The sequence below is a fragment of the Acipenser ruthenus genome, chromosome 19, assembly GCF_902713425.1.
Source record: "Acipenser ruthenus chromosome 19, fAciRut3.2 maternal haplotype, whole genome shotgun sequence".
NCBI classification, from domain to species: Eukaryota; Metazoa; Chordata; class Actinopteri; order Acipenseriformes; family Acipenseridae; genus Acipenser; species Acipenser ruthenus.
In genome coordinates, this window is record NC_081207.1 from 2,196,835 (window position 1) to 2,223,363 (window position 26,529).

The 26,529-nt window shown below is 41.9% G+C and overlaps 1 protein-coding gene across 3 annotated transcripts in view; it reads right to left on the reverse strand.

The window, feature by feature from the left end:
- Window positions 1-2,433: 2,433 nt before the first annotated feature.
- LOC117424553 (ubiquitin carboxyl-terminal hydrolase 43-like) overlaps window positions 2,434-26,529 on the reverse strand; it is an 88,623-nt gene continuing 64,527 nt past the window's right edge. For 2 of the 3 annotated variants that reach the window (XM_034040992.3, XM_034040990.3), the window contains 9 exons: window positions 25,465-25,627; window positions 19,696-19,807; window positions 13,487-13,590; window positions 10,685-10,762; window positions 9,495-9,624; window positions 7,890-8,223; window positions 7,433-7,591; window positions 6,690-6,848; window positions 2,434-5,972 (listed from right to left, as the gene is read on the reverse strand). In XM_034040992.3, coding sequence (XP_033896883.3) covers window positions 4,867-5,972; window positions 6,690-6,848; window positions 7,433-7,591; window positions 7,890-8,223; window positions 9,495-9,624; window positions 10,685-10,762; window positions 13,487-13,590; window positions 19,696-19,807; window positions 25,465-25,627 — 2,345 coding nt within the window. In that variant the 3' untranslated portion in view covers window positions 2,434-4,866. The remainder of the gene's footprint in view (window positions 5,973-6,689; window positions 6,849-7,432; window positions 7,592-7,889; window positions 8,224-9,494; window positions 9,625-10,684; window positions 10,763-13,486; window positions 13,591-19,695; window positions 19,808-25,464; window positions 25,628-26,529) is intronic. The other variant, XM_034040991.3, reaches the window with a different exon arrangement.

Here is a 26,529-nt window from a genome sequence, read left to right on the forward strand (position 1 = left end):
CACTTACAAATGTACTGTAATACAATACAGAAATGCGATGTATGGTCACTTACCTATTCTCATTCCTGAAGATTGGAATGATTGATGCCACTGTGGATCTGCTAACTTGAAATAGGGAAGATTCTCCTCCAAGCACTATTTATTGGCGATATCCACCTGGCTGACACTGTCTGGTTGTGCTTTAGCATTGCATCTCCCTGTCTACCTGTGTTCTAACCCTAATGACATCGGACCTTAACCTATATTGGAGCATTTGTTTATTTTGCTGTATTTTGAATCCATACCCATCTAAGCCCCAGGATCGTTGGATGGACAGACAGACACAGTATATCCATATACCCCCAGATAATGACACACCTCTGCAAAAGACTGTCAAGCAAGTTTTACCTGTCCTCCGGGTATACACGATAATGAAGAAACCAATTATTTTCTTTTATTGAGCTGCTTAAAAAATCTGGAAGGTACGAGAAGGAGCTACCCTGAGAACACACCTGTGTTACCTACAAGTGTATTTTAATATAACAAAATGCGCATTACTCAACAAACTGTTAATCAGCAAGTGTTCTTGCAAGTCCTCCGGAAAGGCTGTGGGTCACATTCATTGGAAGGATGATGTGTGCACTGTACTCCAGCCCCATCTAGTGGACATCATTGTATACTGCAAATTGTTCAGGAAGCATTTTATTGCAAATATGAGTGTTAGGCGTGGATAAGTTACCTGCACCAATAGGGACCTCTCTGCGGCTAACATTACTACCAGTAGCATTCTTACTGGTACGAATCAATGATGATCCTTGCTGCCAGTAGCTGCACAAATCAAATTCTCAATATAACTACCCATTTTCCTTTCAGGCCAATAAAACAGAAACACTGCATTGATTTTATACTTACTGTCCCTGTGCAACCTTCAGTTGTTTTTATATTTTAAAAGGGCTACCATGGGCGATGGACAAAACACAAAGACATATGTTGTGATAAATAATGTGTTTATTTGCAGTATTAAAAATAAAACACTATATTATGTAAAACAGACACCGTAGCCAAGTACAAACCTTTGCTGTCAATATAATTTCATACCTGTGCTAGGACACTTCCATAGCAAACCGTTACAACTCACAAAAGAAGGACCTCGATAAAGTTCTAAGATCGAGTCTGGGCCGTACACATAAGCCGTCGGCACAGAACTCGATCAGGATTAATTCACCATTGTATTATTTCACATGTATCTTAAAATATTTACAGAGCAGGTAACATTTTTTTAAACATTACAAAAAAAAGACTGCATATAAAAACATCTTTATTTCACATATTCACAATGTAAATCCTTCATTCACTTTCCGGGTGCTCATTTTGGTAAACAATTGGTGATTGGTTCTCGTCACGTACAAATGGATGAGTCAAGCAGGCACAGGGAGAACACTTTTACTTCCAATTCTGGTCTGTGTTACAACTGTGTTCTAAATCGTTTAACTGAACCAACTCAACCTCACTCCAGACCCTAAAGTAGTTGATTCGTTCACCTGTTAAACCTGGAGTGGAATGGACCCCCAAGACTGTTATTGGACACCCCTGCTATAATTATTATATTCCTCTTATTTACAGAAATAAATGGGGGTATTTCATGGATGCTTTGCGAGTGTAAGACTTGTGGTTTTGGTCTTTTCATCTTACAATCATACTTATTTACAAAGGCCACTCCATCGCTAGAAAGTCTGTTTGCATTCTGCAGATCTACAGGTTTTAAATGAAGTTACAACTGCAACACAATTCCTCGGGCTGCACAGGAAATGATTTCAAGCTGAGGGGATGAATAATGTGGGAAGGGTGCTATCTGCAGTGTGATGGATATGCACTGCCATCATTAGTTTAACATTATGCACATGAAAAATGTATCCAGAGTCCTTTTTTATTACTGCCACTGTCTGTGCTGTCTGTGCTCGTGACAAGAGTAACAGGCACTGGGTTCTTCAGCGACTCCGTACGATCAGAATACATCTGATAATGTAAAAGACAACGACGTAAAGGAAGCCAACAACCAAGGCATGTTAATACATTAAACACACCGAATGCAGCCCTGTCGCTCTTACTACAATAATACAACGTTGTGCCCCGTAACACAACCGCATGCGAGAAAGACGTCAGCTCATTGTCACTATGTGTTTGTAAACGTTTTGTTTGCTGTTTTGTTGTTTTCAATGGCAGAATCTTTCAAGACAACATCCACCCAAGCAATAGCAAATATATACGACGGTAGAACAACATGTTTTTTTTTCTTTTGCATTTCTTAAAAAGCAATCGAGTTTTCATTTGACAGGAACCCCTTTAATGAGAATGTATGCAGAATAACAATATAACAATATATCAATATAACAATATAACAATATATATATATATATATATATATATATATATATATATATATATATATATATATATATATATATATATATAAACATGTATTGAATGATAAGCTCACAGATTCTGAGGTGTTTAATAATATTTTCCTGTCTCTCAATATATTTCAGTGAAAAGTGTTATTTCAATCACGTTTCAACCAAAACAGAATTGACAATAGGCAGGGTTGACATTTTCCATATTGCAACCTTTAACAATCTAATCTAATAGAGTCAGGAATATGATCTGAGGTAGTCAGCCAGCCTTCAGAATACCCACACTCTTTACTGGCTAGGGTTTCTTCAGGTTACATTGCTGGATGTCACTGTAGATCAACCTGCATGGATGGGACTGAAGAAACAGATTCAGAGCCATACAGAATATAAATAATGGGATCTATTCATAAGAATACTATTTTGAGGAATTTTGATTTATGAAAAGTTTACAGTTAATGAAACTTTCAGAAAGGTCATAAGAGTATGTTTATAAAATCATTCCGAACAGTTCCTATAGTTTTGTGGATAGGACCCAATGATGAAAAACTACCAAGCAGGTATATTGTACAAATATAACTCCCATTGCATTGCTCTTGAATCCATTCCAGGTTTTACTTTGAGCCTAAACCACAGTGTACACGTCAATTTAGCTAAGCTCTGAATAGAACCTGTAACGGATCAGCAGATCAAATGGGAGTCTCCTCTTCCCTTGTGCAGAGGTTAAAAGTCAAAAATCGACTCCGGTCCATGCAAGGTTTACAAGAGAGAAAAATCGCTTTTGCGTTCCGCATCCTCTAATTCCTTTGTTTGCTCGAAGCCACTTGGGAACCTGAAGGTAGGGAAAGTCAATTATGAAGATGGCATGAGTAATGCTTCAATAAAACTAATATATGTGATTGTGCCTGCTTGCAAAATGTTCATTCGTCAAACTGGTGTTATATACATGTTGTGCTGCTGAATCCACAGTCTCGCACTGGAAGGGCCTTGTGCTGTTTTCATGGTTAACACTGTGGGGGTCTATTTTAATGATCTAAATGGTGGCGGATCTTAATAGCACCATAACATTTTTAAACCTGATTGTATTTAGTGATGTTAATAAGAAGGTCAATAAATTAACACATAGTTAAAGAGCGGTGATGTTTAGATCAGCCACTGTTTAGATCATTAAAAAAGCTCCTTGATTTGCCCTACCTCAGGTGTGCCATATTACACAAAGAGTCTCCCAACTTGCACTCAACCCAGCTGAAGAGTCTGTCTAGGGGTTTCAGAGATGTTACAATGATAAGGATTGCAGTGTGGGGTTACAGTATGACACATGCATTTTGGAAAACGTGACATGTTTGCCGACAAGAAATCTTGTTTTTATTTCAAATATTTTCAACAAACGGTGCATATTAAAGTGTGTGTGTGGGGTTTTTTCCCCACATTCCAGAGAATGTCTGTGTGCTTTTCACAAATATAAAACAAGACATTTCAACAGTCGAACTGCGAATGTAAACGTGTTACTGCACTGTTGAAATCAGCCTATACTGTGAAGTCTCCAGTACTATAACAGTTTATCACTACCAGTAATCAAAGTCATATAATTAGAAGCCTTAACTGTAGTCCTCTTATACTCAGCTGCCAAAACTTCATGTCCTACTTTATTTATAAGGCGTTCAAAGTTATTTGTTTTTATTTTACAAAAAGTTCAACCATTCGTTTTTTCTTTCTGTATGGACAATCCCTACATTTGAAAGTAATAATATTATTTGCTTATATACACCCTCCTGCTATTTTATTTCCATATCTGCATAGAATTCTCCTTTGCTATTACACATATTTTCTCTGCCACTTTTTCCTAATCTTCAATGTCTGTGCAAGAAAGCATGTACTTGCATGCTGTTCCACTGTGAAGCTCTGCTCCTAACCCCAACTCACAGAAGGATACCAAATTTTCCATTACTGGAAATAAGAAACTAATTTGTGGAAATGATAAGTTCTCATACTACGCAGCATTAATCCAAATAACTACCACTGCTCCAGATTCATGTAGTTTATTTAAAGAATTTATAATTTCCCCCAGGAAAAATGATGAATGAACCTTCTAAATCCCTTCTCGATCATTCACGCCCCCTGGATCTTACTTCCCTTACTCCACAACAGCAGCATGTTTTCCCTGGATACATATCTGTGATATTTAAAGAGTAATAATACCCACAAAACACAGTGAAACAAGTGTCAATTCAATCACCATTATCTTTTCAATTACGACTGTGCAGATGTGTTCTAGAGCACTGAACTCTTTTAGGAGTCATGGTAAAGCACCCACATGCTTTTCTTTGAGAGAGGGTGAGAAGGTTACTAATGTACAGTAAGTGCAGTCCCCTTGATACCTCTGGAAAGAAACAGTGCATCCCTCTCTAATAAAAAAGCTTGAAGGTGCACGTGCGCAGGTTCTACTGCTTCACACTGACATGCTTGCATGTCTTGCGGTTCAGAAGCTTGATTCAGGCACCGACTTCTTTCTGCCCAGAGACGTGGTGCAGTACCTTGTTCTCTGCAAGGTGGCGTAGTCATGCTTTTCAGCGTGCACGCTCCTGGGCTGCTGGGGGGCCAGTCCGTTCTTGTGCAGAGAGGCAGTTCTCCTCAAGGCCAGGTCCCCCTTGCTCTGTATGTTGGATGAGCTCTGTGAGCGCTTGATGTCCACAGCTGACTGGCTGACCCTGCCGTTGGGCAGCTCCTCCTTGTACCTGCTGCCCGGAGCCCCGTTGACCTTGCCCTGCGTTGCCCTGTTCAGCGTCCCGTTGGACAAAGACGTCCTTGTTGACTCGTTGACTATTTCAGCGCTCCGGTACGTCTCGGGTTCCCTGGGCTTTTTGGAGTCCTTCTTTCGGAAGCTGCTTTTAAAGATGGAGAACTTCCCCTCGCTCGACTTCGTGTCTTCGCTCTTCCTTCCCCTCCCTTCCTCCAGTGACTGCGGCTCCTGATCCCCGCTTTTCCCCAGCGGACCTTTGCTTTTCCTCAGGGTGTTCTCCCGGCTGTGGGACTGGAACCCCCCGCTGGAGCTCTTCCTGGCTCCGTTAGGCTGGAGGTCTTCAGGTTTTCCTTGACACAAGCTGGCGACAGACTCTGCTTTGCTGGCTGTCTTTTTTGACCCTCTCATCGTCAAGGTGCTGTCTTCCTTTAGCTTGCCGCTCCTCTGCAAGGTGCTGGTCTTCTCGTTGGCGGGCGGCTGTCTTTGTTGCCCCTCCGGCACTTTGGTTGAGGGGTCCAGAGTCTCCTCGTTGGTCCTCCCCATGCAGCCCATGCTCATCCTGGAAGGGCTGACAGACGCCTGTTGCGGTTCCCCTGCCGGCACACCATTCTCTTCAGTGCTGACCGTCATCAGGGGAACGATGGAATCTTTTGTGCATCTGGGTCTGCGCCCTGACTCCAAGTACTCCACCAGCTCCCCTGGGACTGGCTTGGGTCGCTCCTTGGCTCCGAAGGACCAGCGCAGGGGCAGCACTTTGGTGAGGCTCTCCTTGGTTTTGGTCGGCGTCCGCATGCTGATGCTCCTTCCCTGGATGCCGCGAACAATGGGTCTGGTGTCAAAACCTCCTGAAACGAACGACAGACAGAGCTCAGGCATTTCCTCAAACAACTCCCGGTATTGATGCTACCAACATGACTGATTTCCAATGCATGGCTGCAGATCTTTTCATATAGATATTATACTGTGCTAGTGTTAATACTATTCATGGTATAAACCTGGCACCTAAAGAGTTAACCTCAGAGCTGCTGGCTAAACAAATCCATGCCCGTTTTGAATTCCCTCTCATGTGTAACCTGCGGTCCATCTTCGACTTTAATGAGATGCCGTTAATACACTGCTGCACACAGCTGTTAGCCAGTGAAAGTCATGCTGGTGAATGGAACTTGAAGAACTGAGCAATGTCTTTCAAAATCCCAGGCTGTGATCATGTGTGCTACAGGGCTGCAGTGCAATACATTGTGTATTGAGGGATTCCCAAAAGCAGATAGAACTGTACCTCTTTCATTTTAGAACATTTTGCAATAAAATATGTTTTTGCATTTGATGCAATGGTGCATTATTTTCTATTATAATTGTTAAATGAACATGACATGGGCACATGGGTAACATTTTTGGTAATTTCAACCTCATAAATGGCATTAAAAAGACTTTACCATACCCCTCCATATCAGTTATAATGGATAGGATGCAACTTAATTAAACTTAAACGCAAAACTACTGTGTAATCTTTGTGTAACCCTTGTGACAGCCACAGATGTGAATTCCGCTGGCTGTCTCTCTACCTCTCTCCTCCTTGAGCGGCTCGTCCTGGAAGACGGGTGATTCGGGGGAGCATGGCGGGGAGACGCAGTTCATGGACGCTCTGGAGACCATGCTCCCCCTCATACTGTCTTCAGTCAGGCGAATCAGCCAGTGATCCGACATCGAGGAGCTTGTGGAGCCTGGGATCAAGACAAAGAGGGGCTGACAATGAAAACCGATGGACTGCCACTTCGATCAGGCTTACACTGCATTTCAGTTAGGGAGTAATTCTTATGGTTAAAACGATTTCATTTCTGTTGTTTCTTGGCAGCTTTCCCATGCTTTTCCCACTATGCCTTTCTTTGATTATGCTTTACCATACCTCTCTGGGCGTTACAATGCACATCTACGCTTTACCATGCTTTCACTGTGATGTATTATTTGCTATGCTTTTACAATGTGGAACCTTTATAAGAGCTGGCTCGCTTGCAGTATATGCAGTCGCCAGATCACGCCCAGCCTCTTAGACCCACTTTCCTTTTTTGAGACAGATCAGTTTTGTTTCACCCAGTTCTGCATGCTTAATCAGTTGAACAAACTGAAAAAATGAAGCTGTGTCAGTGAAGAGATTACAAAAGAGAGAAAAAGAAGACGTTATGCAGTATAGGCGTATTACAGGAAGAGAGCGTGATACAGATAATGCTGTCAGTTACAGACGAGATCATCGAGCAAGCAGATCATCCCTGTACTAAACTAGCGTGGTTGTACTTAAAGCCATGCTCACCTCTGACAGAGCTGCTGGCTGACCAGGGTGGAATGATGTTCCTTTTCTGGTAGAAGAGGATGTAGGCTCCTCTGGTGCTCACCTCCTCCTCTGGAATGAGATCCACACTGCTGTCATCATAGCTGTACCACTGGCCATCCATGGAGTTCCTGCAGTAAGCTGCAATGACAATGCAGGGATTCTGTACTGTGGGATGGTGCTACTTATGGTAGCAGCCACCACAAAGGGAACGCTGTACCGCGGTGCTTTCATTTTCATACAAAGTACCGCTATCAACTATCCACTGCCCTTTTTCCATGCATTTCTATGGCTTGACATGGTATTTCCACACTTTACCACCCCTCTCTGTCATTGACCCTGCTTGCCTATGCTACACCACGCTGTGTTTTGCTATTACCTCTTTTATTAAACTACAATTCTACATATGTGTAACAGGTGTGAGCGCAGCGTGTCTCACCTGTGTAGTGGCCGCCGTGCATGCCCCCGTGATGATTACACACGGCGTACAGGTCGTACAGGAAGTCATGGTGCTGCTGGGGCGGTGTCCACAACGGCCAGGGGCTCAGCAGGTTCCGGGAGCTGTGGCTCCTCTTCACCATGTGAGGCGTCATGTCAAGGCCTGTGAGGGGGAAGCGCACCAGCGAGGACAGCTTGTTGCGTCGCTCCCCGACCTGCCGGAAGCGCTTCAGGTGCAGGATGAGGATGTCAGGCAGGGTCCACAGGCTCATCTTCACCATGCCTTGCTGCAGCTGCTTACAGTGGGGGCACTTCCAGGCATCGTCCGGGGCAAGCTGGGGGGCCAAGCAGGGACAGGGAAAACACTTTACTGATCCGTACTACAGTGGTTCACGCCTGTCTGTCTGTGTGTCTGTGTCTGTCTTTCTTTCTTTCACTCTCTTTCCTTCCTTCCTTCCTTCCTCCCTCCCTTCTACTCATGGAACACACTGTTAAAGCTACAAATAATAAAACACATTGGCTATTTTGTAATTGAAAAATATTTTTTGTTTATCCTTTGAAAAGTTTGAATAAAACGTTTGTGTGAACATGTTGCAAACACCATTAAAAAATCCTGTGTGCTGTTTGCCTTATTGTTGCCATAGACAGAAAGGAAATGAGATGCACGTACCGCAGCTGACCAACCTGTATAAAAACAAACTGTGTCCCTCTACAGAGCCAGGGGTACACACCTATACTTCACTAACAGCCCTGCTCACAGGCAGCCAGCTAGGAGGATTGATGCAGGGTTTTCACCAAGCAGGATCCCCAGAGCAGGCAGCAAGACTGACAAAACTAGGCTACAGGAGCCCCTATTACCACATGAGTCCAGCCCAGGAACGATCTGGTCAGCAAGTACTGTACGTGTTTCTGAAGACAGATTTCAGTGTGCTTGTGAAACAACGATAGAGAGAAAAAGAAAGCGAGGGAGAGAGAGAGAGAGAGAGAGAGAGAGAGAGAGAGAGAGACAGACAGACAGACAGACAGACAGACAGACGCGCACACCCACATGCACACCCACACACACACACACCCCCACACACACACACACACACACATACTTACCACCAGCCCTTTATCACAAAATGTATTGAACCAAAAGAAAAGAAAAAGAAGAGCCACAATAGTAGCATGTGCCTATAAAATGCTTGGGCCTCGGGTTACGATTTAATGAACAACTGTAAGCTCAGCTGTTTAAATGTGGTGTTTTTTTAATAGATCCCTGTGGCTATAAGAAAAGACACATACGCAGAGAGAACTTTTAATAAGGCTTGCCAGCAAACACTAGGAAGAACAGCGGGGTCTCTGTAGAGAGAGGCAGCATGGGGGGTGGTATATATATATATATATATATATATATATATATATATATATATATATATATATATATATATATATATATATATATATATATATCGTTCAGATAAGATAAAGTGACAGACAGATAGTAAAAGAGATTTAAAGACCAAACAGACAAACATGAATTCAGACTGACAGACTGGCAAGCAGTGACTGTACCGAGATACACGGGGAGACTAGTCTGGGCAGGGCAGACAGACAGACAGACCTGCTCCTCTTTGGTGTAGAGCTGGAAGCACTCATCCAGGGTGCAGCTGTGCTGCTGCTGGTGCTGCTGCTGCTGGGCCCGCACGCTCTCCGCGTCCTGCACCACCTCCTCCTGGATGTTCCCAAACAAACTGACGAGACAAAGAGAAAATCAGAGGAGCGGTCAGAGACACTGTAGCCAGCCGGAGAGGACTTCTCTCTATATGTCTATATCCATCTGTGATAGAGAGAGAAAGGGTCAATGCTGTAAATCTCCCTTCCGACTAGAAAGGGCGCTGTGTAAGGGGGGAGGTATGATGCGTCCTAGATCTGCCACCTCGGTGGTAGGGTGAAACCGGAAGGTAACCATATTAGGAGGGGCGCGTAGCTGCAAGTACTCCGGACGATTCCATTGCAGTCAGCTGCGGGGCAGCCCTCTATTGGAGAAACCATGGCGACGCGTTGATTGCAGGGAGGAGTTTTCTGGGTACAAAGGGGAAGCAGCTATGTCAGTACCTCCCCTTGCACTGAGAAACCAAAGCAACTGGCCAGAGCTTGTTTTGTTATGTGTTTGTTTGTGTTTTTGCAGAGGAGCAGGAGGACGGGAGGCGTTAGCCACTAAGCCAGCACTAACCCCAGAGCACGCCCCTCATCGCACAGCACAACACAGCACAGCGCACGCACCACGATCCACCGAGGAGAAGAGCACATTTTCATGCATGGAGGATTGTGGTTGTGGAGTGACTTATTTACTTTTTGGAGACTAAGTTTGTTTCTGTTTTTACCCCGATATCATCGTTGATAGCGGGGTGGATTATTGTTTTTCATTTGGATTATTTTTGGTATTTTTGTTTGTAAAAATAAAAGAGTATTTCTTTGGGAGAAACAGTCTGGACATTATATATCTACCGCACCGCACCACTCATCCTGTCACACCATCTCTCTCTCTCTCTCTCTCTCTCTCTCTCTCTCTCTCTCTCTCTCTCTCTCTCTCTCTGTATATATAGAAATTGCAAATTCCACAACTTAAGACTGCCTAAGAAAAACCTTGAGTTATATTAGTTGTTTAGTTCTACTTTAGAAAAATGAACGGGTGTTAATTAAAAACTAGAGTGGCTGCTTGTGTGGAAAGGGACTGGCTGTCCTTCACTGGACAAGGCTGTATTCTTCAATGCTCACCACCCTCCCTGACCAGCACTCTGCAATGCTCACCCCTCTTTGGCCTTGTGATCCCACTCAATCACCAGCTTCACGTGCGGGGGTCCACCCGGCCCACAGAACCTCAGCGCCCTGCGAAGACACAACCAAAAAAATGGGGTTTGAAAAGATTACACAGCGCTGTAGTGCTGAGAGCTGGGCTCTGTGAACAGCACTTCACTGTTCAGTCCCTGGACTGCCAACCTACACCAAACCTCATCTAGCTACGGGTATTTTAAACAAGATGATAAGAACAGGACAGAGGCAGGCAGTGGCCACAAGGTGTCAGGTTTTCACCAGGATGCAGGGCTACAGTTAGAGAAAAAGTCAGCTTGGGTTGCTGTGTGGAGGGTGAAGTGAACTGAAACCCACTCAACGCACATCACCACCTCACCAGCAAGGATTTGACATTGGATTCAGCAGCCCATCTAAAACAAGAATAGTTATGAAGCACTATATCTATCTATCTATCTATCTATCTATCTATCTATCCATCTATCTATCTATCTATCTATCTATCTATCTATCTATCTATCTATCTATCTATCTATCTATCTATTTTAATTAGTGGCTTAGGGAGACTGACGATCAATGGCAGATCTCCGTTCCCACTGCTTAATCAGTTGCTTCTATTCCCAGCAAACCTAGGCAGTGAATTTTGTGTTTTTTGTTTCAATCTGGCCCTGCTAACATGTATTGTAGTCTGGTGACATTTACAGTACAATTATAATTGGAGTCTCAGAGGCAGTGCAGGTTTCAAACCTATATTTAGCTGCAGCTTTGTACAAAAAACCCAGACTGTCAGTGTGCCTTGGTGAGCGGTGTTGTTCAGTGTGCGGGTTGGAGTGTGAATCAAGCAGCATTCTTCACCTGTCCTCTCAGAAGCATTGCTGCTCCTGAGGGCTTGAAACGCTTCCAGTTAGAGCCTCAGACTGCCAGAACTCAAGACCTCTGAGGTAGAGAGAGAGAGACTCGGGAGCCAGGAATACACAGGGTCGACAAAATCAATAACATTATCACTAGACAATTCTGTAATAACCTGGCCAGGTCCCGGAATTTGTTTTAGCTATTACTACAATTGCACAAAGCTGCCCGGAGTTAGTTGCTACGTGGACATAGATACTACACTGCTGAGTAGTAAGACAGGGAATATAAAACTATAATTAAAAATGAGTCTCAGGTTATTTATTGATTAAAACTTTATATTTGACTTCATTTTTTCAAGAGACCTGAATCATTTATATTAATAATGTGTTACTGGAGCCTCTCAGACACCCATGGTCTGAATAATAGCAATGCTTTCAGGCAAGTATTCAAAGTAATGGCAATTTCACACGCTGCTGTACTGACAACTTTGTGGGTGTTTAAGCAGAACCTATTGCAGTCCAGACTCAAGTAAAAAGGTTTTGCAGTGCAATGTCCCTTATAAAAGTTTCCCCTAGTAAAAGCATACCAAAGTGTAATATCTAGACAGCATTCAGAACTGGGCAGACACATGGCAAATTACATTTAATAGAGAAAAGTGTAAAGTACTGCATGCAGGCAATAAAAATGTGCGTTATAAATATCATATGGGAGATACTGAAATTGAAGAAAGAATCTATGAAAAAGACCTAGGAGTTGACTCAGAAATGTCTTCATCTAGACAATGTAGGGAAGCTATAAAAAAGGCCAACAAGTTGCTCGGATATATTGTGAGAAGTGTTGAATTTAAATCAAGGGAAGTAATGTTAAAACTTAACAATGCATTAGTAAGACCTCACCGAGAATATTGTGTTCAGTTCTGGTCACCTCGTTACAAAAAGGATATTGCTGCTCTAGAAAGAGTGCAAAGAAGAGTGACCAGAATTATCCTGGGTTTAAAAGGCATTGTTTTTATAAAAAAAAGCTTGGAATAAACTTTGGAAATGAAACAGGGGAATAGATACCCTTTGTTGTTTATGGGCCAGTGATTACTTTTAAAACTTCACAAGGAAGCCGGAATAAAGTCATTTATTTTAAATTCAGACATATTTATAATTCTCCCGGTGCAGTGGGCTTGTCCTTTAAAGAACCAGGTTGATCTTTGATCAGATGAACCCATGCTCACTTCCTCTAGATCCTCCTACCCTGAATAACAAGTTGTTATTGAGTCACTTCTGATAGGCATTACTGAGAGATGTGTGAGGTATGGGGAGAGGCACAGAATTCATGGAAACACTCCTGACACCATGGGGGGGGGGGGTCTTCCTATGAGTGCAAGGAAAAAGGAAGAGCAAACAAGCCTGTCTTGGGCGTTGAGGAATTGAAGCTTTTTAATTAGTAATTAGACTTCAGTGGAATGAGTGGCTTGACAAAAGGTGCCCCACTTCTTAACTGACACCAAACGCTTGAGCCATTCCGCAAGGGCATTCCGATGAGACTTGCTGGGTCACCATCCTTCTCTTCAAACACCATCTTAACTCAACATGCAGATGAAATCGAAAGCTGTATCCTGTCACATGTTTAAAATAACACCCATTCAACCTATTTGTCAGATGTGCATACGTTATACAGCATCGTGTCTTGTCTCAGTCGATCAGGTTACAAGCCTGAATCTTGGGATTCTCACTGTCATGGCAGATTAGCTGTGTTGCTGCGTTGGGTATTATTGTTTTAGAATAGTGTTTATTATGATGATGATTGTTTTACTGTTTTATCAAATGTGTACTTACCTGCCCATTTGCCAGCCCCAATGGCATTTGAATTGACTGCATGTCCACTGGGTTTGGCTTGAAATTGCATGACGTTTTCCTGGGGTATTTGTGTGGGTTAGTTTAGGGAGCGTGTGTGCCCTACCTGTCCACTGCGGGGTGGTAGAGAGGCCGGCTGTCCTGGGGGGAGAGGTAGCTGCAAGTGATGGATCCTCCCACCACACGGATTCGGAACAGAACTCCAACATTCTAGAACAGGAACAAAGAAAAAGTGTGTGAACCAAGAATGGGCCAAACCACAGAGTCATAACTCATTTCAAACTAAACCCCTCGTAAGACTGACAAAATCATATACATTGATGGTACTTTAATGCCATCTGAATACCACAGGAATCTTATAACATCCTCTGAGTTCTGAAGTCATTCATTTTGAATTCAGCCCTGTTACTTCATGTGGATTTACCCGTATTCATTCCATGCTTCTTTGTAACACATGATGTGGATCACATGTGTAAGGCATACATGGGATCAACAGTTCTCACAACCCCACTGTAATGCATGCCTTATACATGTGATCCACATCATGTGTTAGAAAGGAACATGGGTGTACAATCCCATTAGGAGATTATTTTCTGATGAATAATATGAAATAGCTCCCTAAAGGTTTAGCTTGTATTCATGTTTTGCATTTTCTTAAGTATAGATCTGCTTTCCTCTTGCATTTTGCAACTAAAATGAATGTTCTGTTATGCTTTTTTTGTTGTTTATGTTTTTTGTTATGTAAAAATGCACAAAATGTTATTCGCCTTTTCCGTTCTGGAACTACAAACAGAAATGTATCTTATGTGTCTGAGCAAAACAGACTAGAAATGCAAATCAGATTTAAACTCTGAACATTATTACACTGAGCAAACTAACCCGTGTGTAAGTTAAAGCCACATTTAACCATGCAGGTTTTAAAGTACTGGCTTCTGGACACTGAATTAGTATGATTAAATGGAAAGAGAACGGCTGTTCAGTGCAGGTAGTTTGGATCTCCAGTGAAACTCAAAACAAGCTCCAAGCCAGGTAAAGATTTAGAGAAAACTGACAACTCAGTACTGGAGCAACAGAACTTTAAAAGTTACTTAATTCCACCAATCTGCTATTTAAAATCCCTCTTAGTTAATCATCTGAATAGCAGGATAATCACCCATACGGATCCAGGACAGAGCAGAGATGCTACCTACTCATTAGAGACTGTATCAAAAGCTGTGCATGTGATGGGCTTTGCAGTCTAAAACGATAACCTTTTAAAAGTGCAAGGCTGCCTCATCAGTGTCTGCACTCAGCTTTGCTCCATAACTACATAATTAAATAATACACATCACCACCACAGACATGATGCTTCCTAATAGCTGTGTTTGAGGTGGCTGTACTCCCTCTGATCCATTAGATAATAGTCTTCAGCATCTGTGTAATAGTTTGCTTAACATTTAATTCCAGGAAAGCGGGCAGATGCAGCTCAGAGACGTTGACACGAGCTGTATTGGCAGTCTCAAGCCTGCCTGATGTAAAGCATCAGGATTGCTTTATCTCAAACCGAGTGGCTCATCCAGACAACAGCATCCCGGTTTTCAAGGTGCAGGCAAACCAAATCACGCTATGTGAAGCAGCATCATTAAACGGAACAGCAGAAACCATGCAATTGTAACACTCGGTGTGAAAAAACGTCTCGTCCTTCTATCCTTCTCAACCTTAAAAATGTGTTTTGGGAACGTTCAACCAAGGAACGGAATTGCCAAACCTGAAAAATAACAAATCGAACGAACAATCTGTGCTTGTACTTAAAAAGTGCGACTTTTTCAAACTACAGAAAACGTGTTTGAACTTTCCGAGCTGTGATCATTCTCGCTCTCACTGCTGCAGGTAGCATAATGCTGCAACTCGCCTGGGTTTGACACCTTGCACATGAAACTAAAGTACTGTGCTTACTATTTAAACCGCAAACCTACAAGGCTTTGGTGACAGAACCAATCAACTGGGTCCCTTGTCTACCCAAAGTGCTCAGGAGCAGGCAGTCCACAGATCCAACTGTGTATTAACCTACTTCGATAACTGCTTGCAAAAGAAATTTACACACTGGCTGGCATCCACAATAAAAACACAGCCTTGATGACCTCTCGTCTGAGGCGATCTGTAATTAATGATACTGGGGGAAATTAGGCTTCTGGTTTTTACTCAAGACCGGCAGGCTGAAAACTAGAGGGACTTGGTAGCAGGTCACTGGCACAGGATCACCTGAGCATGGCAAGCGAGGAGCTGCCATACTGTGGTGCCAGCTGTCCTTCTTCACAGAAAAAATCTGAAACAATTCCAGGGAGCAGCACTGCAGCTCAGGCTTAGAAACCAGCGTGCCGCTTGAGCTTCAATGACAGGTTTACTTTAGTCAGCTGGTGCTGAGTTCAAGAACGGAGGGCCCTAGCTGTCACTCACTTTTACAAGCCCTGGCCTCCCCATCTGGCTGGGAAATTCTTTAAACCGTGTTACTAAATCACTGGGATTATTTTCTTTACTCTCTCGTACATAAACCAATGAAACCAACAGCAGAAGGGTAATTAATCTAGTTTCAGTGAATGTGCAGAAACTCCACAGAGGAGAGAGGCAGAGAGTAAGTGAGAGAGAATCACAGTACGAGAAAAACAACAACTTAGCTTTAGCTTTAGTGTCTCATTACAGTAGGCTCCGTGACTGCCATTGCTGGTGTAAACCGGGACATTTGACAACCACTAAAATGTTGGCCACCCCTTTGCTGCCTGACCCGTTCTGGGGGAATGCGTTCGCAGTCCCTCTTGATTACCATGGTCCCCCCATGCTGTAGAATCCAAGCAGAAGTCAAAGCCCAGCACTGCTATTAGACGTTTGCATGTGCGTGAGCCCTCATGGGCATTCAAGACTCTTTGTTGTTAATTGCAGATGTTGAAACCCGGCATTATTCATGCATACAGCGATTTATTGGATAATCTCTATCTCTGCGTGCTGTCAGCAATACATACAGAAAACAGCAATCCAACGGCATGCTTTCTGACTCAGTCACCATAAGGTAATTACCCAGCGCGAGACCACTCACTCTTATTAGTGGACTGGTAGCTACATTACCTACCGCGTCAACTTGGGTTCTCCTGGCTGTGGTGGCAGCTTCCTATGAATACGCCGCTGTCAATTAGGGCAGAGGACTGGCCCCTGAAGATAATTGAATGTCTACAAATCTGAATTAAACACAATTTAGATAGGCTTTTCAACAGGCACTCCAGAAATTAATTTAACACTTGAGGCGCCTGCAACAAAACACAGGGCATGGCATGGCATGTCACACCTTGGTTTAAGATGCCTATCTGTGTGTGGGTGTGAATTGAACCTGATCCATGCGCAACAACTTGTTCAAACATAGTAGAGTCATACTGTATAATAAATGATGGGAAGCAATGTAGAAACCATAAGAAAGCATGGTGAATACAGCTGGGGAAATCAACACTGATAGACTTTCCTCTGAAACTGATAATCAGTCAATCGTGCATGTTTGCAGTTTCTCCGTGTGAATGTAACAGGTTAAATGGGTTCAGTGTTGTCATTTAGTTGTGTTCAGACAGTTCCCTTAACAAGCATGCATGCATCCATTATAAACTGTTCATATCAACCAAGTCCCTGCTGCCACAGCTCATAAACATTCACTAGCAATCATGGTGACTCATTTCAGATATGTAAAAAGTATGACATTTGCAAATAATCAATGTCTGGTTTATCAGCATCGATAATTACTTGAAGGTACGACTTATAAATAGATCATTCCGATCACCTGTGCATCTGGGTTTAATGCCCGGTAAACTGCAGATTAGGAGAAGGGAGACTGCCGTCGCGGTGGGGTGTCTAAATATAAACCTTTCATTTCAAAACTGCCAGGCTGCTTGGTTTCAAATAGGAGCTGACAGATGAAGAACGAGAACAGGAGCTCTAATGTGTGCTCACAGTGAAATCCTGTTACTGCAGTCTCTGCTCTGCACAGACTGCCTGTTCTTTTAGTCCTCTGAAGATGGCCGTGGCAGTGCATGCAAGGTAGACCTGCCTGGTGCGTGGAACAGTGCCGACACAGAGCGCTATCTCTTTAAATCGTGTCAGTAGAAAACATGGAAAGGTTTCGTTCGATCCTATAACCTGCTTTGTTACTGTTTAATAGGCTAGTATTCTCCATTATACTCAAGTTCACACATGCACCAGAGCACAGTGGCGGAGATACACCTATAGCGATGGAGCCCTGTGGTGTGTAACATACCCTCCATGTTTATACATTCCAGACGTCTGTTCTTAACCCCTGTGTGCTCCTGTTGCCCTGAAACACTGCATGTCCCTGTCCGGTGAGTTCCCACTGCATAATCCCTTAACAGAAGTCATCAGGCGCTTCTCAGCCAATCAAAGGGCCCGATTCCTGAACATTCCAGCAACGTTACTCTAGTTGAATAACCTCCCACTTTACTTTGACCTAAAGAACATTTATAATAAGTTAATACTGTAAGTCCAGGCGACTCTTACGGTATAGGAGTGTTCTCTATTGTGCACTTTTAGAAAACTATTAAACAAATCTTTGTTGCATTAATTAGCTTAAAAAAAGAAGCAATAACTTCTTCAGGCACACAGTACATGATGCATGCTTTGTTTTTCAAAAGCTGCTTAAGAACAATATAAAACCCTTCACATAATCACACACCCTCACAGACGCAAAAGCATCCCGCACATTGCCTTTTGTTCATCATGACAGTTCTGTGCATCTCCAGTACACTGCAAGGTTTACCGTTTGCTTGGTATTTTAATCAAGTCCTTAGACTAATAGAGTAGAACGAAAGTGGATTGTTTTCTGAACACAGCGCCACAGATCCTTCGACAGGCACCCGCAAAAGTCTAGAAAAGGATCCTGTGCTGTAATCAGTTTCAATTTTCAGCAGTAATTTAATTTTTGTCCCTGATGGATCACGATTATGATTTAATGAGCTGAAATTGAATTAAAATGCCAACTTTGCATTTCGAGGGGGAACTGAAATTCCACGCAAAGAGTAACGTTACGTTTCAGCTGCTTTTTTTATTTTCTTCTTCTGACAAGTATATAAAAAAGTTTATAAACAAACCCAAATTTGTCTTTTTTTTGTAATTGTTAATTTTTTTTTCATCATTTTAACGTGATCTTGAAATTTTCTGCAAAAACAAATTAGTAAAGTAAGTTCAAATCTAAACTGAAATTACAGTCAAGCATTGACGACAGTAATACAGTGGAATCTGATTTTAGCTGGTCTTTAAACATGCTGACAAGGTTACAGTACAACTAACAGGCAAACATGTTGCTCTCCAGAGTATAACAATACAATCATTAAAATAAAAACACAAGATATTGTTGTGTGCAACACATCTCTATAAATAATAGATAATAATTCATACCGATAACTTATTTAAAAGCTTGTGTGTCACATGTGCAATAGAAGCTTCATTCTGAAGTTTCACCGGGACAATAACCTTTGACAGCTCAGTGAACAGCAAAGTGAATTTGTAGCTTATTTCCCCTGCAGCGGTTTCAGCTCAGCACTGAATAGGACGCACTGATATTCAATTGCTTTTGACATGCTAGTACAGTAGTGTTTATATGGTGGCGCCCAACTGCTGTTCCTGTTGAAAAGTGCTGATTAAACAATTCACAAATATCAGCTGATATTTAACTTCCAGCCAGGGTCAGAAGTGCAATCGATTATTGTGACTTGTTTAGGCTTGATTTTGTTTTGTACAGATTCAGTTCCAGGTAGTTAAACGGGGCATCGGATAATGAGTTTAAATAAGCCACCCTTCTATTGTGAGAGAGAGCAGTCTGGCTTTAATTTAAAAAGCAAACAAGAGGAGAAAAAAGGAAGAGAGAGAGAGAGAGAGAGAGAGAGAGAGAGAGAGAGAGAGAGAGAGAGAGAGAGAGAGAGAGCAGGAACAAGTTGGGAGACAGTCACAGCTAATGGGAGTTAAAGCATGGCTTAATCGTGATTGTTAGCCAATGGTTGGAAATTGAATTATTGTCCAAACTTACTGCCTGCACCACATTACTCACTAGAGATGCTGAAGCTCATCAATTAATCGATTATTGATCTTCATGGCTTTTATTTGCGAGTCTTCATTCAACAACGATATAATGAGGAATCACACCATATTATTAAAAAATGAAACTTGAAAACATGGATGTATCTTGTCAATAGTAAGACCTGTAGAAAAACCTAAGGAGCCAGTAAAATTTGACAGTCACATTTTCTTTCATATCTGTGCACTTCCCGCGAAGCTCCCTGTAAAACATACCTGCGTCTGCACCTTGCTTATCATCAGATAATACATTTTGCTGAGTATGCATTGCTGTAGCTGGTCCCAGGAGATTGCTCTGTCTTCTCTCATGAGGAAAGGGGGGCCGAACCTGGAACAGAAAAAACAAACACTTATTACACTTATTCTTAGATGTGCCTTCATAAATCACTGTTATAACAGGGTTTATAATTTAATGGAGAAATAGATTTTTACAAGCATGCCTCAGTTAGCACATGACAAAATCTTAGTTCTCATTTCGTGTGGTCTGATAGTCTTTGCTGGTCCCATTTTCAAGTATGTTTACAGGTAGGTACAGGTATTATAAAATATAATACGTTGCATACATGTGCTAGTGGTTTAAAACCCTATTGGAAACCAGTATGACATTGCCTAAGCTAAAAGCTTGACTTTCCACAGGGAAGAATATGAAAAAAATGAAGCTCATTATCCAGATTCTGTATCTCCATCTACATACAGTAATATCTCAGTAAGGCTCCCTGTATTTATCACTTTGACAAGCTACATGTCAGTGCACTTTTCCTATTAAAATATATTAAATAGTCAAAGACAGCACTCAAAAAAAAAAATGTTAATGATGATCGACAGCATACTTTGACAGCAAAGACGGGCTATGATGGGCTATGCCGTCACTAAATATTTCAAATGCATTCCAATCACACAGGAATGGTGTGCTAATAAGGGACGAACCATGATGGGCCGCACGGCCTTTTCTTGTTCCCAAACTTCTAAGTTTCGGTTTATTCCTTCCATCTTATCAGTGAAGGCATGAGCTTGAATTACGGACCTGTACACAAAAGCCGCCAGTCTGTTCTGTATTTACTTCTCTTTTATGAAACCATAATCAACTAAAAACAAACAACTCAGTATTTAAATTTCTCTGAAGCACCCTAAAGTTGTTTCTTTCTTGCTTCTAAGTTTAGTATTAAAGGTTAAACAGCAATAATAAAGCACAATAACCCAGTTTAGTTCCACTACAAAAACCCCTCCCAGTTCCCTGGGACCAGCGTGCTTGCAAGCTTGCAATTGTAAGCTCTGTGGCCTCAGATTCAGTTTGGCCTCATTAGCCAGTGTATGAATATTGAAGATTGTTCAAACGAGCAGTCTGAAAAAGGAAATTGGGCTGTATCAGAAATACAATGAAATTCATCCCGTTGTATTTCATACAGAGACCAGGCTGTCAGACTGGAGGAAGCGAGCTCCTGAACTATGTGGTCCCCTCCACTAGCTCCCTGTGTCAGGGCAGGGAGTTTGCCAAATGAATAAAACATCACAGATATATTGCTTATCCAGAATTTCATTTTTCTTTTCAATTTATTCCAAAGGAACGCATTTAAACAACATTTTCTTTTCATCAATTCTTCTCTTATTAAGCAGATCTGAGCATTTTATTTTCTCTGCTGTTTTCTCATTAGGGGTCCGGGGGGAAACCACTTTAATGTGATGTTTTTATGAATACATGATACATAAGAATCCTTGTTTTCAATTAGCCAGGCTGTATTTATATTAACAAGGAGTAATAACAGCACCAGGGAACTGAGGGGGGCAAAATGATTGTCTTTCTGGTTTTAATCCTGTGGGAAATATCAACCATATACCACTACGACTACTAGGACTATGACTACTAATACTAAAACATAAGCGTTGTGTCTTCATCATCTGAAAATCAAACAGTGGCATAACCATGCTAATGCCAGCCACCTTAGGTCACAGGCAGTAGTGTAGTCGAGGCTAAACGCTGGTCAGCTGAGTTTACCCACTTCTCATTTGGGGAATATGGAGTTTACCCACTTCTCATTTGGGGAATACAGAGTTGACTTCCTCCTACTCTATTGTGATAAGCAAATCCTGGCTTTATTATGGGCTAAAGCTGAGGCATAATCCAATTTATTATATCAAGTGACTCGAGAGCATTTAACGATGGGCAGAATCCCTTCCGATTAAACTTTAACCCACAATGCTGCATGACCACCACACCTGACATGCCCATAATCTACTAAGGGTGTCTCTGCCCACCGTTGGTGCCTACCACGCCTACTCTGCCCAGCCTGGAACTCATTGTCAAAGGTCAAAGTATAGGGATGTGTAAACACGTAGTGTTTTTTCTACCAGTAGACATGCTGTTTCGCACGTCACAGCGCTATCTATTAAATAAAAGACAATAAGGAAAACTTCTGGCACTGTCAGCTTCTCAGCTCAACAGCTCTAGACAGTGAAATATTCAGCCTGACAGGAGCGGTGCAGCTGTGTGATTCAAGGGCAGCTGTCAGTCTCCTGGTCTCGAGCTAGGCAAGGCAGCCTGCATCTTATTCAGATGTCGATGTCTCATATTGCACACACACATTCAGGTACTACATAGGTTTGACATTGGAATTTAATCTGTTTTTTGTCTAAAAATGCACTATATGAACTTATATCAGTGTGTTCATTTGTGTGTGTGTGTGTGTGTGTGTGTGTGTGTATGTGAATAATGGGGCAATATGTTCGCTTCTTAATCCCCCCTTAAATCTTAAAGTGTTTCTGCACACTGTAATGTGTTTCATTACTGTCCCTTTCCCCAGAGCTATATGCATCCCTGAAATTTTTTTTTTCACCATAACCTGTAATTACTTGGAAACTGTTATTCCCATGTTCTGTCTTGGCTCATTCATTAATTACCTGGGGAATGCAGCCAAACACATTCCAAACCTAGGACTCCCACGGCAACTGAGTAACTGGGAGAGATTTGAAGATGAACATCCACCTGCAGCTACAGACATGCTCAGCATTGTTGGAAGGGGGAGGTTTAAATTGGGGTCCCCACTTTGATCACTAAAGGGTGGAAGAAGGGCTGGAAGTTTTCATGTTAGTCTTCGATTTAGTTTATGCGCCCTTTCAATCGTTTTAGCTCCAGAGGCTGAGCACACATGGGGGGGGGGCTATCCGGTTCTCAATTACACAGCATTCTGTTTCCAAAGCTCAACAAGAACACAACCCTTATGGAACTCTGTTTAATAAATTAGCTACACCACTGCTGTAGTGACATTCTGTAACTCATCTCCACTGACAGAAGCATAGCTATTATTTTGATTTAGTACAGGGATAAGAATTCTGTTTCTCTGATATGAAACGTACAGTGACACAGCTGAAGACTATATCATTTTTATTTTCTTGTGGGGATTTCTTGAAGTACCTCAAATATTCTCTGAAATACAAGGAAACAAATTAATATGAGTGTCTGATTTACTAGAGGAAATAAAAAGATAAAGTTCAGTGCTTCCAAACTTTCATGGAAACGTTTTTTCAAAATAACTAATCTATATTACTTAATAGTAAGCGTTTAAGAGTTACAATTGAAATAGCGTCATGAAATATGCATCCGGGAGTTCTGCTTAACAGAAGGCATGGTGTTTCCGCTTTTACCATCTCACCCACATTTCAGTACTGCTGTGCAACCCTACAGTAATTCTCTCATTAGTGGAAGTCTTGAGGCTGTCCCCCTTCAACTTTGCTGTTTCCACCTTCTCTGCAGTGCAGCACAGCATATTAAACACCCTGCTATCGAATAGCCCCGGGCTTTATTCAGAGTGTCATAAACAAGGATATTTAATTACGATGCAATTAACCATGTGCTGAAGTTTAATTACATGTTGATAAAGTCAACAGATATGCCATGTATGTTATGTGTGTATCTATATTATCTGTACTATGATGAATATGTTTTTTGAGACTACTAATACCCTATTCAGGCGATCATCACCATTTCATACATCTTAAATATACATAGTTTCAGTATTTTAATAAAAAATAAATGCAATTCTGTTGTTAATTCTTACTTAACTTTAGCATAAACTTAGCTGTGTAGCATGAACTTAATGATCAGCAAGCGCTGATGGAAGTTAAAATGTTTGATAATTATTACGTTTTTACTAGATCTACAATAATGTTGTTATGCAACACATAATAATTTTTTTTTAAATATATGATATTACACAACACAGTTGTCATAGCATCAGAAACCACATGATCAATATTTAATTTTTCAAACACTCGCTCCTGTAATAAACATATCTAAAAGTTGGGAAGCTAGCAATGAGCTACCGAAAATACTTTACCATAATGACCTTCTACTCTATGTGTATGGATTCAGAAATTCCATCACTTTCATGTACTACCCCTCTTTTCTGACTGTTAAGCCCTGACCACTCTTGGTTGCCCTGTCGCGCTTCTTTCTCTGATATGCGTCTCCAGGTTGGATTTATCATAAAGTCATTTTTGTTTTACGACACTCATAATTAGTTTTTCAATTTTGTTTAAGGAACTGCAAGATCCACGTGTCTTCCCAGTCGGTTTTTTAATGTAATTTTTAACGCACGTCAAATCGGATCAAATCCAACTTGTTTCGATTCCAAAATTGACGCGTCGCCGTCGTACGAGAATTACGGACTCAGTGTGCAATAGGGAATGCACAAGATCGTTTTTTCATCTTAGACGCACGTTATTATCGGATCCAGTGTGCAATGGCCTTTAGCCTTTCATCAATATCCGGTGACACCTGCTGCCATTAACAGAGCAGTTTTACGTTTATTTTCAAATAATGTTGACTACAAAATGAATAGTTTAAAATGATAACTGTGAAAAAAATAAAAAAATTAAAACTTTTATTACAAAGAGTAAATATGTTTGTCCCACGTCTAGGTCACATCAGAGGCAACCAAAATTCATAGCCATCAAATTCAAGCATTCTCTCTGCCCTCGAGGCTCTGGTTGTAAGCATAGGTTGCAGATTTGGCAGCAGCCAGTATTTTGCTAGAAGGACAATATTTGTGAGCCGGTTCAAGGTAGTTAATTTTGCATGACAGTAGAGCGCATACAGTAGAGTTATCCAGGTTCATCCTGTTCTCAGTCACAATCTTCCTAACCATGCTGAAATTTCTCTCACTGCTTTCATTGCTGTGCGGGATTCAAAGAAGTGCCTTCATTAATGATGACAAGTGCCTAAATCTTGCTTACTTTCCCACAACTCCCCAGAATCTGTCTACATTCCCTTCTTTGGGGATATCTGTGCTGTCTGTTATCTGGAACTCAATCCTTTCATCTCTCAATCTGTCTGCATCAAATTTCAGCTGTGGAAATTTCTCTGCTAACCTCACCATTGCAAATAAAAATACAGAAATCTTAAAATGAAAAACACTGAAGCTGAAATAATTTTCAGTGTGACAGAATGAACTACTTCATTTGAACAACTTGAAATCCTTAGAAGATGGATTAAAAAAAATAGTGTTATTATACTTTGTGAAAGATAACTTCGAATCAGATATGACTGTAACAATTAAAAACAGTAGTTACACTAAAGATTAAGTATTGTATTCCAGCAGCATTGGAATTGACAAGAATACTTCATTTTTTTTACTTGATGAGTAGAACTTGCATCACGGGAAGCCATTGTAAGCAGTGAGCCGAGTTTAAAATACGGGAGAAAGTTTGTCCCCGGAGCCGTCCGGGAGAAGGGTAAAGAATACGGGACCCTCCTGGCAAATATGGGAGAGTTGGCAAGTATGCCATTCGAAAATGTGATGGTGAATGGCAGTGTGGTTTAAAAGCACATCATTTAGGCAGTGTGGCTAGCTTATAGAATAATATCAGTAACGCTGCATACCAGTCTTTGCATGTCTTTTTTTACAGGAGCAAGTCTCAAAAAACATACTCAACATACATCTGAAATAGGAGCTCAGATCTTGTATAGCCTGTGCTCTGCACTGTGATTACCTGACCACTTGCTCTCCCGACCCTGCCGCGTTGCAGATGAGAAGCAGAACCTTCCCAGAGCTGCTGTGGTTCAGGAACTCCGAGGATAAAGTGCCCGTGGGAGGTAATCTTTGCCCTTCAGGACCGGAGGAATAAGGGGATGAGGGCAGGCTGTGATGGTAACCTGGAAAGGAAGAAAGAACAGTAAGCTAGGGATTAGTGTGCTGAACAGGGGGGCAGACCAAAACGAATCCTGGTACAGGTGCTCCCTGCAAGAGGTGATGGAATGCATTTTTCAGTAATATGGTAATTCTTATTAACAAGGCAGTGTAGCCCTTGCTTTTTTTTTTTTTGTAAAATTTAGTAATTGGTTTTTACCTTATTTTTCTCCCAATTTCAGCTCACCGTTACCACCCCCGCGCTGACTCGGGGCGGTGAAGACAAACACACGCTGTCCTCCGAAACGTGTGCTGTCATCCGACTGCTTTTTTTCACTCTGCAGCCACCTGAGAGCTACAGCGTCGGAGGACAACGCAGCTCTGGGCAGCTTACAGGCAAGCCTGCAGGCGCCTGGCCAGTCTACAGGGGTCGCTGGTGCGTGGTGAGCCGAGGACACCCTGGCCAACTACTCTCCCCACCCGGGCGACACTCGGTCAATTGTGTGCTGCCCCTTGGGAAATCTCGTCCACGGTCAGCATTGGAATAGCCTGGATTCGAACCACCGACCTCCAGGCTACAGGGTGCATCCTGCACTCCACATGAAGTGCCTTTGCCGGAGCCCAGCCCTCGCTTTTTTAACTAAAGACTTTATCGTCTGTGGTATCTTGTGTCATCTGATTACGTAAAAAAAAAAAATCTGCAATTAATCAAAAAAAGTAACCATAGAGAATGAAAGAAGAAAATGAGTACAGATATGCATCTCTACACAAGCACATTTCTAACACATTTCTAATTATCTGAGGGTTTAATTAGAAGTTCTTGTCTTGCCTCACAAGGTAATTAATCACTGCCATCGCACTGTGTCGTGCTTATATCTTCAGATCGCAAGGGTTCCATTTCATATTGGCTTTGCAATTAGCCATGTAT